We start from the raw sequence: 16,992 nt of genomic DNA on the forward strand, positions 1-16,992 counted from the left end.
ATTGTGTGTTGTGTGTGTGTGCAGGTCAGTGTGTGGTGTGGCTCTTTGACTATCACAGTTAAAAATGTCGGATCTTTGTGTCAAACTTGTTCTCCACCCCTTTATGCTAGAAATTCATAAAAAAAAAAACGTTGATGTAACGTGGATTAAAACGTTAACCAATGACCCAAGACCAAGGTAAGAAAGTGCAGCGAGGTTTTTTGTGCTGTAAATTTTTCTCATGTGAAAATCACTGCGTTTGTTACCGTTTTAATCCCATTAATCCACATTACGGCCGCTGTTTCTTTCTATTAAAGCCCCTAAAAGAAAGACCCACCCCGCTGCTTTGCTGGATTTGACAAGCAAATCTTAGCAGATCAGATCAACCAGAAAGGTTCCTGCCCCCAAGTCACAAACACACCCCCTTAACACTGCGCGCAAACCCAGGCGAGCATGCAAAGGTGAAGTGAGCGAGCAGGATCACCGCTCAGTTAGGATTTCACGCCTGCAGTTGTAAAATGCGGAGTCGCTCGGTTAGAATTGCACCTGCGCGGTTGAAAGGCTCCTCACTCAGTTCCTGAATACGCCCGCTCAGTTGTCTTTACACCCTTTCACTTTATGGCAGAGATGAAACGCCATAGACTCGGCCAAAAACACACCACATATTTGGGCAGGGGACAAGCGGAGAAGACAGAAGCAGGCAGCTTTCTAATCCTTCAGCGGATCTCTGTCTGCGGCTGTAACAAGCGAGCAGACAGAGAGCTGTCGGCAAAACAATACCCGATAAACTGTTGTGGATTCACTTCTGTTCTAGCTTTCTTTTGTTTGCAGGAACATTTTTTGGCTGTGATCACTTTTTGTTTGCAGTAAAAAATTTTGTTTGTAGTTGCTTTTTTCTTTGCTCAAATTCTCGGCCACCGTACTCAGACATAAGTAAAACTAAGGGGGAAAAAAATCACATTAAAAATAGCAAACACTGTTATTCCGATCGTTTGAAAGCCCCTCATATGTACTAAAAACATAAAAAAAACGTTCTCTTTATGGCTAGAAAGGGCAGCGGTCAGAAACAACGGGACTGAGAACAGAGAATTCAAAGCAACAGCACCATGTAAGATCCTCCATTGGAGGTCACAGTTCTCTTCCGTAGTTCCTTGGTTTGCATAGCCGATATTAAGTCAGCCCTGTTCAACCTACTACTATGATGGAATCAACCTGGATGAATGAGAGTCTTCATGTTCTGAATATTCTGAATGATAAAGCATTTGATTGTTGTCCAGAAAAGTGATTTTCATTTCACAATTTCATCTTTTGTTCAATAGAGAAGCTGCTCTGATGGATCTGAAACAGATTATTAAAGTGGAACCCAAATCAATGATGATGCTCTCGATGTGATTTGTATTGAGAGCAGGGAACGGTCGGAGGAGAAGCTAGAGGTGGAGGTTTGCCTTGGAAAGGAAAAGAGTGAGATAAAAAGGTGGAATATTTTATGTATCTAGGGTCAACAGTCCAGAGTAATGGAGAGTGTGAAAAAAAGTGAAGAAACGAATGCAGGCAGGTTGGAATGAGTGGAGAAAAGTGTGATGTGTGATGGAAGAGTTTCAGCTCAAATGACAGGAAAGGTTTACAAAACTGTGGTGAGACCAGCCATGTTGTTCTGCATGGAGACACTGAGGAAAAGACAGGAAGCAGAGCTGGAGGTAGAAGAGATGAAGATACTTTGGATGTTTTGGACGTATCCAGAGGAGTGACAGGGAATATATAGATAGAAGGATGCTGAGTCTAGAACTGCCAGGCAACAGGTCTAGAGAAAGACTAAAGAGGAGGTTTATGGATGACATGAAGACATGAAAGTAGCTGGTGTTAGAGGAGAGAATCCAGAAGACAGAGTTAGATGGAGGAAGCTGAATAACTGTGGCGACCTCTGAGGAAAAAAGATAAAAGGAAAATAAGTTTTGTTTATAAGATTTAGTTTGAAACATTAGAGTCTGCTTCACGGCAGTCTAAATACAGAACAATACAGAATCCAGTCTGAGTTCAGGACTTGATCTGAGGCAATGGACATTTCCAGTCTTTCAGCAAGAAAAATTCTCTACAAGATGCAAGACCAAAATGATGAAAATAGACAAAGTTCATCATCTTATGACTTCATGCTGCAGCAGTTTTTATATTTTCTTCTTCATCTGGTGTGAATGATGTGATGTTAACACTTCAACCAGGAAGTGACCATAAAATGCAGAAATAGAAAATGTTTCTGCACTGAGACCATGTGACTCTTCACATCCCAGAAGCTGATCTTAGTGGTTTAGAAGAATGAAGACATTTGCTGTTAGAAGAGAGGACACGGATGAACAAAGAGCAGAACTACTATCAGTCAGTCCACACTGTGAGTATTCTAGACTTACCAGAATGAGAACATTTTCATTTCTTGGTGACTGAAAGAAGTTCACTGCTTTGTGGACAATCTGGACTTGAAGATTTCTCTGCAGCACATTTGAAGAAAAGTACTTTGATTGTTTTAGAAGCAAATCTTTACTTTGCTTTTCCTAAAATCTAATGTTTTTTTTTTTTTTGCTAATAATGATTAAATGTCATTCACTCATAATTAAAAACCATTATTAAGATTTTTGGAGTTAAATTTTTATTGAAATAACATTTTTCTTGTCTTTATTAAATCAGTTGAAATACTTTTTGTCTTCCTTCTCAGTCGAGGACGTTGTGACAGTTGTGTTATTGTTGTCTTAAAGAAGGAAACTAGAAGTTAGTGAGTCTTTTCCATTCAATCTTTACAGAAAACATCATGTTTTTTTAGTTTCTCACAGTTCTTTGCTTTTCCTGAAGCACACTTTCATTTTTCTCTTTTCCATCAGGATTTTCTCATCAGTGTGATTTGATTGTGAGGATGGGACACACTCTGCTCTGTAAACTGGAGTTCATCTGTGAGTTTTTCACAAGAACTTTTGCTGTTTTCATCACATTCATCAGGAAAAATCTATGTTTGAACTAAATTGTTAGAATTTCATGTTTCAACTGCATGCAGCTGTTTTCTCCACAGGATTCAGCTGAACTCTATCAGGGATTATGATGAACAGTTTTCTTTAGAAAGAAATCATTTTTCTTTGTTTATTTACTAAAACCTTGACATTATTGTTAGAGAAACCATTGACTTAATGTCACATTCATTGACAGTTTTAGTTTCATTTCTTTCTATTGTTGAAATATTGTATCAGTTCCTGAATCTCTGATGTTTCCATCTTTCATGTACAGTAGTGCTGTATTCACTCCTCCACAGTGGACACACTGAAGGTGACACTTTTGGACTTTTTGATGTTTCTTTTCAGAGTTTTTACATTCATGTCAGTTTAAGTAGCATTTTTGGACAAAAAACCTGATTGATTTTAAAATGTTAATGTTTGGTTTTGTTGGTGTTTATCTTCATTTAAAAAAGTTTTTTGTAAATTGTGGTTTTGTGTTTGTTCTAGATGCTGAATTGACCTTTGAACCCAAATGGTCATCTTTCTTTGTTGGAGAATCTTTAACCTTCAAATGTGACATGGAGGAAGGAAGAACAGATGACTGGAAATACACATTAAAGAAAAGTGATTGGACACCTTATTCTGACGTCACACAACAAGATTTCAAAATAAATCTGCTGGATAAAAGTCACAGTGGTGATTATCAGTGCTGTGGTCTCAGGAAGGATTCAGATTATAAAAAGTGCAGCAACAGAGTCTCTATACGTGTATCAGGTAATTTCTTAGTGTGTTTTTGACATGACTCGTTTTATGAGAGAATTTATATTTAAAAATGTATTTAATGAATGCCACTGATGCAGCATGATTCTCATAATTGTTATATTGAAATGTCAAACATTGCAGACAGAGCCAGAGCCACACTGACAGCAGCAACAACAACTGTGTCAGTAGGAGACAGAGTGACACTGATCTGCTCTGTGGAGAAATCTGCTGGTTGGAAATATGAGTGGTTCAGAAGAACCTCACACACCTCTGAATACAGAATGAACGATGGACTAAATGGAAACATCAGAGTTTCACAAGGAGGAATCTACAGATGCAGAGGATTTAGAGGAGAACCAGCCGTCTACTCTGATCCAAGTGATGAAGTCACCATTCAAATAACCTGTGAGTGATTTCACTTTGTTGAAAGCTTTTCACAATCATTGATTTTAACATTAAAATGTGTTTTAATGTTTTTAAATCTGATGGAAACAGTTTCCAACAAAGTCAGTGTAACCCAAAAACCCAGCTGGTCTCAGATCTTCAGAGGAGAGACGATCACTCTGACATGTGAGGTTCAGGGAGGTGAAGGAGTTCAGTGGGAGTATGAATGGAGAAGACCTCAGTCACAGACATTTAGGACAAAGCAGAAAGACTGGACTATCACAGCTTCCATCAGTGGAGACTACAGCTGTAAGAGCAGACCCACAGATGATTCATATTCTGCAACAAAGTGGAGTAAAGCTTTAAGGTTGTCTGTTTTAGGTAAGAATTTCATACTTAGTTGAATGTAAAGTTTTTTTCTTCTACTTTTACCAAAAATTAGAACTTGTAAAATGTTTCTTAACTTTTCTATAAACAAAAAATAAAATGATTTAAAAATACATCAACACTGATTTAAAAAGTATATTTTTGACAGGATTTTATTTTAAAATCACAATTTTACAATCATGGATTTAAAAAACAGAGAAAATCCAGTTAGAAACATAAAAAAAGATTGTTGTCAGAATAATTATTACTAAATAATTTATGTACAGAAATTGTTCATTTTACAACCAAGGAGAATAAGTTTACTGGGTTTTGGCTTAAAACTATGGAAGCGATTCTGTAGCATAAATAAAAAGCAAAGTCAAAACCAGAAATGCTTTTTCCTTTTCAAAATGAAGCTGCATTCTTTGACTCAAAATTAAAATGAAAAAGCAATATTTCAAAATGCTTTTTCATTTCCTTCCTCAACCCAGCTTTTTCTGTCACTTAATTAAAATGATAAAGAAAATGGTATTTGACATTTCATTTTCAAAAGGGTCACTGGTAAATGTGTAGCATAATTCATTTAGAAATGTCTAATTTGACAATTAAAATGGATTAACAGAAATGCTTTTTCATTTTCAAAATGAAGCTGCATTTTTTGACTCAAAATTAAAATGAAAAAGCAATCCACCAAAATGCTTTTTCATTTTCTTCCTCAACACAACTTATTCTGTCACTTAATTAAAATTAAAACGAAAATGGTATTTGACATTTCATTTTCTAACAGTTCTCTGGTAAATGTGTAGCATAATTCATTTAGAAATGTTTAAAACGACATTTAAAATGGATTAATAGATATGCTTTTTAATTTTCAAAATGAAGCTGCATCAAATGACTCAAAATTCAAATGAAAAAGCAATATTTCAAAATGCTTTTTCATTTTATACTTAAAACCGCTTATTCTGTGTCATAATTAAAACGAAAATGCAAAGAGGGGATTGCATTTGCATTTTAACATTCACCCCGCGCACCTTGTCACAATATTCATTTCGACTGACTGACGCACACACACGCACCAGGAGCAGACTGTGTTAGTGGCAGAGACGAGGGTTTTGTGATGGTTGTGAACTTCTGATGAGTTTCCACAGCTTCTCAGGACTAAGTAGCTGCATGTCCGCCTTCTGCGGTCCTCCTCCTGACGCATCGCGGACAAGCTTTGTTCTTCGGACCGCCAGCTGCCTTCGCACAGCGGAGCACGAAGCTCCCGATGATCGCTGAAGGCGAAAATGCTGCTGCGATCTGAGAAACCATCATATGAATTTGTGTTTCCAGTGGTGTCCAGAACAAAATAAAGGATGATGTAATTCCCACATATTTACATATTTATTTGCAGCTTCGCGGTGAATTTACTGTTTGATGACAGCTGGAGCTCCATCAACAGACAGCAGATTTCCCCATGCTAAACGTTGCTGGTTGGACCAAAAACACTCACTCAGCGCTAAACTGCAGGAGACTATCTTCATAATGTGCTTTTATTACAGTTATGCTAATATTTTACGGCCTGCTCTGCTCGATCATATGTTTTTAAATCCGTGCGGTCAGACGACGCTAAAGTTGGCTTACGATTCACAGCTTCTGATTCGCGAGGGCACTAAAGGAACATTCTGCTGCATTTTTCACATTAAGATCACCTAAAACCGGGTCCTGTTCACAAACCGCTGGACCTGAACTGCTCAAACCTGGATTCCTGGATCTTAATAAATCAAACAGCAAATTCAGCACGAAGCTGCCGATAAATTTGTAAATATGTGGGAATTACATCATCCTTTATTTTGTTCTGGACACCACTGGAAACACAAATTCATATGATGGTTTCTCAGATCGTAGCAGCATTTCCGCCTTCAGCGATCATGATCAGGAGCTTTGCGCTCCGCTATGCGATGGCAGCTGGCTGATCGAAGAACAAAGCTTGTCCGCGGTGCGTCAGGAGGAGGACCGCAGACGGCGGACATGCTGTTATGTAGTCCTGAGAAGCTGTGGAAACTCATCAGAAGTTCACAACCAACTCAAAGCAGTCTTCTCTGCCGCTAACACAGTCTGCTCCTGGTCTGTCTGTGGCTCTTAGCAGACGGACTCACGGAGAAAGCAGTGACGTCATCGCCCCGCCTCCCCTCTGCTAATGCTTTTAAGAAAGTCAAAGTCAAAGTCGGCTTTATTGTCAAATATGCTGCATCCATAAAGACATACAGCACAGATGACATTGCTTTCCTCTCACCCCACAGTGCAAGCAGCATATAAAATAATAAATAAATAAACGACTTAAAAAATAGATAAAAAGACAGCAATAAGAAGAAGAATAACAGTAGTCTAAACAGTGCAGAGAGCAATGAGATGGTTAAAGTGGCAGTTTAAAGTGACAACAGTGCTGAGAACAGTAAGTGGATGAGTCATTGATGGCAGTCTTTGGTGAAGGTGGTGATCTGAACTGTTGTGAAAGTTTTCAATGTGAGCTTGTAGGTTGGAGTGGAGGGGCCAGAGGGGGGAGGGCAGGGAGGGAGTTGAGTGTCCTTATCGCCTGATGGAGGAAACTGTCTTTTAGTCTGCCGGTTCTGGCCTGCAGACTTTGCAGCCTCCTCCCTGATGGCAGCAGGTTAAAGTGTCTCTGGGATGGGTGGGAGGGGTCCCCTGCAATCCTGATGGCTTTGCGGGTGAGGCGGGAGCCGTAAATGTCCGAGAGGCCAGTAAGAGGGACACCAACGATCTTCTCAGCTGTTTTCACAATGTGCTGCAGAGTCTTCCGGCAGGACGCGTTGCAGGCTCCGTACCACACAGTGATGCAGTGTTTTGATTCCAAGACAGGTCATCGGAGATGTGCACCCCCAGGAACTTATTGCAACAAGTTTCCCATGGTGGATTTGAAAATCCAAATGCAATCCCCTCTTTACATTTTTGTTTTAATTATGACACAGAATAAGCGGTTTTAAGTATAAAATGAAAAAGCATTTTGAAATATTGCTTTTTCATTTGAATTTTGAGTCATTTGATGCAGTTACATTTTGAAAATTAAAAAGCATTTCTATTAATCCATTTTAATTGTCAAATTAAACATTTCTAAATGAATTTTACTACACATTTAGCAAGGACCTTTTTGAAAATGAAATGTCAAATACCATTTTCTTTATCATTTTAATTAAGTGACAGAAAAAGCTGGGTTGAGGAAGGAAATGAAAAAGCATTTTGAAGTATTGCTTTTTCATTTTAATTTTGAGTCAAAGAATGCAGCTTCATTTTGAAAATGAAAAAACATTTCTGGTTTTGACTTTGCTTTTTATTTATGCTACAGATTCGCTTCCATATAAAACTAGACCTGTGACAGTGTCGAATTTTTGATAAATGCGGTGATGAACCACCAGGGGGCGCGGTGTCGCGGTTAAGATGGAAACATGCTATGAGTTTTTCTCTATATTGTTATTAAAGGCATCAAAATACATGACAGGAATCCTTTTAGACAATAAAAGTAAACAAACATGTTTCTATCTAAGAAGATGGTCACATATTTTATTTCTTATGTTTTAACAAGAAATCATCAATTTAAAGTTTATCATGATTTTTCTTGTAAATGTGTTTTAATATTAATAGAATCTGTTTCTTTTATTGTTTTGAAATCTATTCCAGATCCTCCAAAGGCTCAGATAAGTAGAAATGGAGGAACTCTGACCTGTTCTGTGAATCCATCATCATCTGGTTGGAGTTATTATTTTTACAGAGGAGAGAAAAACCAGGAAGTGCTGACAGTGCAAAATACTGATTTCCATTCTAATAGAGAAATCAGAGTTTCACAGGGAGGAGTCTACAGATGCAGAGGAGGAAGAGGAGAACCAGTTTATCACACAGAGTTCAGTGATCCAGTCACCATTGTTGGTGAGTTTCTTTGTGTTTTCTTTCTTCATTATTGAAATAATCAGAATGAAAACTTCCAGACCTTTAAGAAGTTCAGACATTCACATTTATTAGTCATTGAAGTCACTCACTGTTCATCTGAGGAGCTTCTTCACTTCTGACTGCTGGTGAGGAAGTTCTCTTTCTTTCTGTTCTGACCATCTCCAAGCTTTGACACAGACGTTAAATAACTAGACGTCATGTGATCAGATGCAAACGTCAAAGATCCAGTTTGGATCAGGATGGTGGACTAATGTCCCATTATTCAAAGAGAGTCTTCATGTGGTTTAGTGCTGATGAGTCTGGTTACTGCTCTGTTATTGTGTCAGTTGTGAATGGGAGCCCAGATTCCTGAGAAAAGATGTCAAAGATGACAGAGGACAGAAAGTGGGTCACCCCCCCCCCCCCCCATGTTTATCCATGTGGACATAGATTTTTATTTATTTATTTAAGGATCCCCATTAGTCTTAACCAAAGGTAAGACTACTCTTCCTGGCGTCCGCATTAAAGGAATCACTCAAAAACCTTTCACATTGAATGAACATAAAAAAATTATTAAAAGGTTTTCCACCTGATTAGAAAGCTTTACTTGAACAAAAATGAATCATATTGGTCCTACTTAATGTACTTAGGTTGGGTCAACTTAATGTTCAACCTAATAAATTTAAGTTGATTCAATTTAAACACTACAGTTGTACTAAACTTTAACTTAATATTGTTGCTCACTCTAATAAGAAAAAAGTTGATCTAATTTAAATGAATCACTACAATTGGTAACATGTAATTGTTTAAGTTTATTGAACTTAAATTTGTATGTCTACCCAACTCAATATAATATGTGGATCTAACTTAACTTGTTTGTTATATTTTCTTTAGTTTTGTTTAAACACCTGAAATTGACACACTTTTCTAAAGTTCAACCTATGGGCCTTGTAATTTTCATATCAAATAGATGAATTAACCAGCAATGTCCCGCATTTCAGGATAGGAGTTCATGTGTAAATATCTCTGTCTTTCATATTGGATCACTGGTGTTTTACTGCACAAGGGGGTTGATTATCATCCTCTCCCAAAATAAACATAACACTTTAAATTACTAGTTAAAAGGGAGTAAAACAGCTAGACAACAAAACACATGGACAAAAACTCACACTTAATCACCAATCTGCCCAGATAGACAAAGAAAATGGTATCCCACAATGCCTTGGGATTACTAATATAATCCAATTTAATGGTATCATGTTGGATCAACATGATTGAATTTAGTTACTGCTAAATTGATTATTTTTATGTACAATCGACATGATTCCTTCACGTATGATTTACAAACATACAATTTTCTGGTTGAAATGACAAGTTACATTTCTGTAAAGTTAATTGGCTGGTAATTTCCTTTTTTTGAGGATACACAAAATCAGCAAAATACATACATGAAAAAACAAATACAGAGGAAATTATATATTCAAAATAAATCTCAAAAAACAAAAATATGAGAATCTATTTTATTAAAACAAATGACAATTGTGCAGCGAAATTATGTTATAAAACTTCGATTTTTTAAGATTAGCTTTAAAACTCTTTTGGCATTTTTCTACTTTGATTTCTGAAGGCAGCATGTTCCAGTATGTAATTGACCTTCATGACAGTTTTTTTAGGGCACTGGTTCATGGTATAGGGAGAGTAAAAGTAACAGAAGCTTTTCTAGTGTTAAATGATATCTTATATTTTGCAACAGCTGCAAAAATAAGCTAAAGGGTTTGTGCAGAGTCCAGATTTTATGCAGAAACAAAATCAGACTACATGCAAACCTGTCCTGAACGTTCATGCATGAAATACACGGATGCATCCAGTCTGTATTAGTGCTAAAAGGACAACCCAGAGCTAATCTTGCAGCCCTGTTCTGAACTTTCTGAAGTCTTTCAAGCTCATCTTTGTTTGCATTTGACCAAATAGCAGAGCAGTAATCTGAGTGACACATGACCAAAGTCTTTGATCCTCTCTCTTTCATAAGTTGATTTAGATCAACATCCAACCAAGGAGCTTTACTAGATCTCACAGTTACTTTCCTTATTGGTGCATGTTTATCACATATGGCTGAAAATAATTTATAAACATCTCTAGAAATGATTCTGCATGTGTGTGACATAGTACTTTGTACCATTGCACTCTCACCATTTAACTATAATGTTGTTTCTTCTCATAGTTTTTACATTAATGTCAGTTTAAATAGCATTTATAGACAAAACATGTTGATTGTATTCTTTTATTAGTAAAAGATGTTCTCTGTTGTTTCTTTACATGGTAAAATTGAGTTTTTTAATTCAATTGTGTGTTTGTGTTTGTTCTAGATGCTGAATTGACCTTTGAACCCAAATGGTCAACTATTTTTCCTAAAGAATCTTTAACCTTCAAATGTGACATGAAGGAAGGAAGAACCGATGACTGGAAATACACATTGAAGAGAAGTGATTGGACACTTTATTCTGACGTCACACAACAAGATTTCAAAATAAATCTGCTGGATAAAAGTTACAGTGGTGATTATCAGTGCTGTGGTCTCAGGAAGGCTTCAGATTATAAAAAGTGCAGCAACAGAGTCTCTATACGTGTATCAGGTAATTTCTTAGTGTGTTTTTGACATGACTCATTTTATGAGAGAAATTATATTGAGGAGTAAATATCACTGAAACTGAAAAAAGACTTTTCACAAAAATACACCTGAACACTTCAATAGTTTGATGTGTTTGTGTGTGATGTGTGTTTTTGACATGACTCATTTTACTAATAATGTCTTATTTTTGGTATTATTATTATTAAAAGTAAATGTTTTTGTTAAATACCAGAAGAAAGACCCAGAGCCACACTGACAGCAGCAACAACAACTGTGTTAGATGTTAGCCTCTGTTTAGACGGATAAATACATCTAATTTGAACTCCACAGCACACAAACCAAAGGCTGAACTGAAGATCACAAAGTCTCCAGTAGGGGGCAGAGTGACCCTGAGTTGTTCAGTGAAGCCTTCATCATCTGGTTGGAGTTTCTTCTGGTTCAGAGGAGAGAAACCCTCCAAACTGCTGAGAACACAAGATGCTGATTTCCTCTCAAATGGACAAATCAGAGTCTCACAGGGAGGAGTCTACAGATGCAGAGGAGGAAGAGGAGAACCAGTTTATCATACAGAGTTCAGTGATCCAGTCACCATTGGTGAGTTTAACCCTTGTGTTATCTTAGATGACCCCACCCTTACATTGACGTGTTCTCCCAACCATGACAAAGGTGGAAATATTTCGTGTAATCCACGGACACCAGTGAAGATCACAAATCATTGAAGAAAAAAGGTTCAGATCACTGTCTAGACAGAGTTGGTCCATCAGCTGTAAAAGTGAAATTTTGACAATAAATGATCTCCGTTGAAGAGAAGCTGCTGATCATTTCTTCTAATAGTGTAGTTTGTCATAGAGGCTCTGTCATAGAGCAGCAGAAGTCACAGCAGAGCAGCACAGAGGTCAAAACAATCATGAAGAAAGTGAAAAATCTCCTGCTTCATTTCTGTCTGACAGCAGAGTTATCAGAGTTCTGTCAACCTGTGGAGCTTCTTCTATCAGAACCAAAGGTGTCACATGAAAGAGTTTGGTCAGAAACACAACAAAGTCACTAAAAACAACACTATTTCTCCCCCAGAACCTGTCCTGAGAGTGTCTCCATGGTGGTTGAGTCCTGGAGCCTCAGTGACTCTGAGCTGTGAGGTTGAACATGTGTCTGCAGGATGGAGCTTCTACTGGTATAAAGCTGTTCCTGATCTATCACACAAGTCTGGCTCTTACAGCTATGAGCTGCTGCCTGCTAGCTCCAATGGGACTGCAGACAACTCCTACATCATTCATGGACAGACACACACAGCAGGATATGTGTGCAGAGCTGGAAGAGGAGAGCCACACTTCTACACTCTTTACAGTCAACCTCACTTTGTCTGGTCTGGAGGTCAGACTTCTGATTGTTGATTCATTTATGTCAACACTGAATGATTTCTCTTCACATTTCTAATGCTGTCAGATTCTGCTCTTTAGTTTGCTTGTTTCCACTTATTGCTAACAGTCAACTGTCATTCAAAATGTTGGAAACAAATGTTTCTTTTTCATTTGCATAGAGCCATTCTAACTCCAAGCCATTGAATGAAAATCCATTGAAACACATTTGTTTTTGTGTCTCTTTGCTCTCCAAATGAAGCTAAAGTGTGCTGATCTTCATCCTGTTTGTTTTCAGATCTTCATCCATCAGCGTCTCTCTCAGTGAGTCCTGACAGAGTCCAACACTTCACCTCTGACTCTGTCTCACTGAGCTGTGAGGGAAACTCTGCTGAGTGGAGAGTCAGCAGGTTTCTGCTTCCTGACTTCCTGTCATTCTGTTCTGACTGGGGAACAATGAATGGATCAACATGTCATGTTCAGAAGATCCAGTCCAGTAATGCAGTGTACTGGTGTGAGTCTGGATCAGCATTCAGCAACGCAGTCAACATCACTGGACACTGTGAGTGGAAACATGTTTGGATTCCTATTTTTAGCTTGACTTTCATCATTGGATTGATTTGAAACACATGCAGAAGTTGAAGATGGATTTAGATGATCAACTGGATGTCAAAGCAGAATGAAGCAGACGTCAAACATGTTGGGATCATATGTGATGAAGATGAATGTTGATGTTTCCAGATGATGATGAGCTTCTCCTGCTGAGTCCTGTCCATCCTGTGACTGAGGGACATTCTGTTACTCTTGGCTGCAAGTTGAGGACAGAAAATCTTCTTTCTAAAGTGTTTTTCTATCAAAATGACACAATCATCCAAAGTGAGAGCAGAGTGGAGATGATCATCCCTGCAGTGTCAAAGTCTCATGAAGGCTTCTACAAGTGTCAATCCTCAGGAAAAGAATCACCACAGAGCTGGTTGGCAGTAACATGTCAGCAAATCTCTATTGATTCATTGGAAATCCTTTAGGTGATAATATTTACATATATTTGAATAAAACATGTTTTTTTACAGCTACATCCAGACCTGACAGCTCCTCATTTCCTGTCTTGGTTGTTGCTCTAACTTCTGTAGTTTTGGTCATTTTTCTATTCATGATGTGGTTTCTCTACAAAAGATCAAGAGGTGAGAAATATTATTATTATTAGATAATATTCATAATAATCTCATGTTAATCAATAACAGATTTTTCTCTTTTCCAGAGTCAGACATCATCAGGTTTGTGCAGCTCTGTGTTTTTATGTTTAAAGTGTGACAGATGATTTTCTTGGAGATGATGTTTTCAATCATTCTAATCTTTCTATTTCTTTCTTCCAGCAGCTCTCAGGACAACAACCAGAGCTCTGCTGCAGACCACAGAGAAGCTCAGCACAGAAATGACTCCATGCTCCTCCATGGTTAGTCTAAACTTTGACTGATCTGGATTTATTCTAGAAGTTTGACTTTAGAACAAATGAACTGAACAGAACAGTTTCATCTCTTGATGTCTGATCTGGAAACTGATGGAAACATTTTGTTCCTGTTGGTTTAGAAGAGGTTGATTCTGTCTTTGTGAAATTCCTTTTTAAGGTGGTTCTTCTCTGTTTGAATCACACAAAGGTCCTGAGGAGATTCAAACTGATCCAGAAGATGAAAACAAAGGTAAAATGAAAGAATCGGTCAAGATTAAGAACATTTATCTGTTCATTTACATCTAAATTATTATTCTGTGGAACAAAAATGACAGATTTTCTCTATCAGACAAATAAAAAACAAAGAAAAGAAAACATCTTTTTATTGTAGAATTTTAGATGAAAGCAGAAATGATCCAAATATAAAAATATTAATACTTGATGTTTCAGGTGAATCCAGGAAGGTTACATATTCTTCAATCAAGCTTAAAACCGTCACTAAGAAAAGTGAAAAAATCAAAGCATTTATTCAACATTTAACCAAAGAAAAAGCTTCAAGATAGATTTATGAACCAGTTGAGTCAAATCCAATGTTTTCTGACAGAAAAGAGACAGAAAGCAGCAGAGGAGACAGTTTACTCTGATGTGAAGACAGGAGCGTCTGCAGGTAAGATCTGCCACTACATGGAAACATCTTCTCCATCCATGCAGCTGCCTTTCCAAATGACTGTCAGGCTGTCAGCTTCTGTCATGTTGGATGTTGTTTGCTTTTAGATGGCAGTCAGCTGTATGCACAGATCATGAAGAAAAACAAAGGTAAGTCAAATCTTCATCTTTGTAACTTCACTGACTGAAAACTGCTGGAAAGGAAACTGCAGGATTCATTCAAGTCAATGTTTTAAAGTCATTCACTTGTCACAATGTGAAATGAACACAACTGTCTTTGTTGTTTTCCAGTTTCTACTTAATATTTGATTTGATTTTCTGACAGGAAAATGGTCTCATTCAGCTGATGAGATGCTTTACTCTGAAGTTCAATGAGGACAAACACTTGGTAAGTTTCCATCTGATTCTCTAGAGATCAAATCTGATAGAAATGATAGAAACTTGAATTTGTTGATGTAGGTTCTGCATCAAGACCATGCTCCACCCTCAGCTGCTGAGTAACTCTGCATTTTGGCTTTTCTTGTAGATCCACAGAGCCAGCAGCATCCATCAATGTGATGAACAAACGTCTCACCTGTAGGTGGCGCTGCTAGGACAGCTGCACGTTTGCTGGGCTCCAAATGTTTGCCTCTCTTTTGGTCTTATTTTAGTATTTTTCTTCAGTTTTTTTTATTTCATATATGATCTTAACAACTTTCCTGCAGCTGCCTAACATATAATCCTAAAGGAACTCAGGGATGAATTGAATTTGCGGAGATTTTCTCTGGATTGTTAGTTTTTCCAACATCAACCAAGTCTGCAGCTGCAGTCCAGGATCAGCTGATGTCTCTGGTTCACACAGTCTGCTCTATCAAGGCTGATCATGAACAACATGGAGCTTCAGACTTTTCTGTCCTTTAAGATCCTGGACGTCCAGATCCAGGTCAGTCTGGACTTTCAGACAGAGTCTTACTTCCACCAGAACCATCAGGAAACAACTGGACTTGTTCTGTTGTTGAACTGAACGCTGCAGAAGGAGTCTGAGTCCTTATATGGTCAGACTTTGAGACTATTCTTCTCCATAATTACTTTTTTTAAGCTTCTGATGTACTTTTAAACTTTTGAAGTTCTTATAATGTAAAATGTGTTTGACTTTACTAACTGAACAATTTCAGCTTAAAGTCCCACTCTGATCATCTTTTAATTCCCAGTGGTCTTTAAATTATGATTTTGCAGTTTTTAGCCAAAATCAATAAACCTGTTTCGTTTTCGAGAACATAGTTTGTGCAGATCAGCAGGAGTTCATTAGAAATTCACCTCTGAGTTGTGTATAAACGGTCTGCACGGAGTAAGCCTGCCCCCATTTCCCATCATTCTCTGCTTACACTCTCTCCAGCTAGCTTACAGCTCCTCAATCTAACTTTATTGGTGCAACAACAATGGCGAGCAATACTGGAATTATCCAGCCGTACAGTTTTGATCCAGATTCCAGCTCAGACGAGGAAAACAAAGACGTTCATGGATCTAGTCGTCTACAAGTGATGCATCAGAATGGAGCAGAGCAGGGAGCTAGTGGACCACAGATTGTAGCACCTACATCACACCTACAAGGGTCTTTGTCATCTGCTCCTCATTCACAAATATTAAAATAAGAAATGCAATTTTATACTTAATCTACCCAAATATCCTCCATCGTGAGAGAAATGCTGTAAAAACATGTAAAAAAACACCATAAACACAGTTTTCCTCAGAGTGGGTCTTTAAAATGCTAACAGATTATAAAAATTAACATTAATAACAGACGACTTCAAAGAAAACTATAGTTTTCTCTCTTGATACTCTGGGCTTTAGAAAGATGGTAAAGTTCTTCTAACAGTTTTTCACGATTTCTTTTATCAAATTTGAAATATAAAAATATATACACTTTTCATGTAAAATTATGTGATTATAAACATATAAATATATATACTGTATATGTTAACTGAGTCTTATTTGAACATTTTTATATCAATAAAACTTTTGTTACTCTTGAATTTTTGATTGTTTTCATCATTTCTGTTCTTGTCATTCTGGGATTTTTATCTGTAACATTATTCAGTTTTCACTGTGAGCCATGTTCATTTACATGTGTTTTCTGTATTAAACATTTTTTTCTTCTTTCAATCAACATTTACACTAAAAACTTTGTAACTGACAGAAAAATCCTTCAAAGAAGTTAATGTGCAAACTTCCAACAAAGATTCACTCAGAAAAAAACAGAGTTTGTCTGTCAGAATGGGTCAAACCCTAAAACCTGTTTTCTTAGAGGTTCAGTTCTGGACTTAAACCAGGTTAGACCGTCAGAGTAAACCTTGAAGTCTGCAGATTTCAGCTGCATTTCTATTTTCCTCTCCAGTAAAAACAAGTTGTTCTTCCTCAGAGGAAGAGCTTCATTTCTGTCTCTTCTCCTGAATCAGCTGCTGAGGCAGCATCTCATCCTCAGACTCAAAAGTCCTAAATGAGACACGACCACCATAAACCACCTGATCGTCC

General features: G+C 37.5%; 2 protein-coding genes and 1 long non-coding RNA gene across 4 annotated transcripts in view; all 3 read left to right on the top strand.

The window, feature by feature from the left end:
- LOC144987372 (uncharacterized) overlaps positions 1–16,992 on the top strand; it is a 215,991-nt gene that overhangs the window by 83,930 nt on the left and 115,069 nt on the right. The gene's annotated exons all lie outside the window — the stretch shown is intronic.
- LOC144987302 (low affinity immunoglobulin gamma Fc region receptor II-b-like) lies at positions 11,919–13,679 on the top strand. The gene is made up of 5 exons (XM_078936641.1): positions 11,919–12,384; positions 12,667–12,930; positions 13,110–13,355; positions 13,439–13,549; positions 13,627–13,679. Exons 1-5 carry the CDS (start codon positions 12,024–12,026, stop codon positions 13,677–13,679), a joined length of 1,035 nt encoding a protein of 344 aa, XP_078792767.1. The 5' UTR covers positions 11,919–12,023.
- On the top strand, positions 13,652–16,493 carry LOC110014103 (uncharacterized). 2 transcript variants are annotated; one of them, XM_023948883.2, is made up of 7 exons: positions 13,652–13,821; positions 13,994–14,065; positions 14,266–14,322; positions 14,420–14,482; positions 14,590–14,631; positions 14,807–14,869; positions 15,008–16,493. In XM_023948883.2, the coding sequence occupies exons 1-6, from the start codon at positions 13,683–13,685 to the stop codon at positions 14,854–14,856; spliced, it is 423 nt and encodes a 140-aa protein (XP_023804651.2). In that variant the 5' UTR covers positions 13,652–13,682; the 3' UTR covers positions 14,857–14,869; positions 15,008–16,493. The 2 variants fall into 2 exon arrangements, with proteins under 2 accessions (XP_023804651.2, XP_078792430.1); XM_078936304.1 differs by having other exon boundaries at positions 13,656–13,821; positions 14,024–14,065.

Source organism: Oryzias latipes, chromosome 18, assembly GCF_053564925.1.
Source record: "Oryzias latipes strain Hd-rR chromosome 18, Olatipes_Hd-rR_3.1".
Lineage (NCBI taxonomy): Eukaryota > Metazoa > Chordata > Actinopteri > Beloniformes > Adrianichthyidae > Oryzias > Oryzias latipes.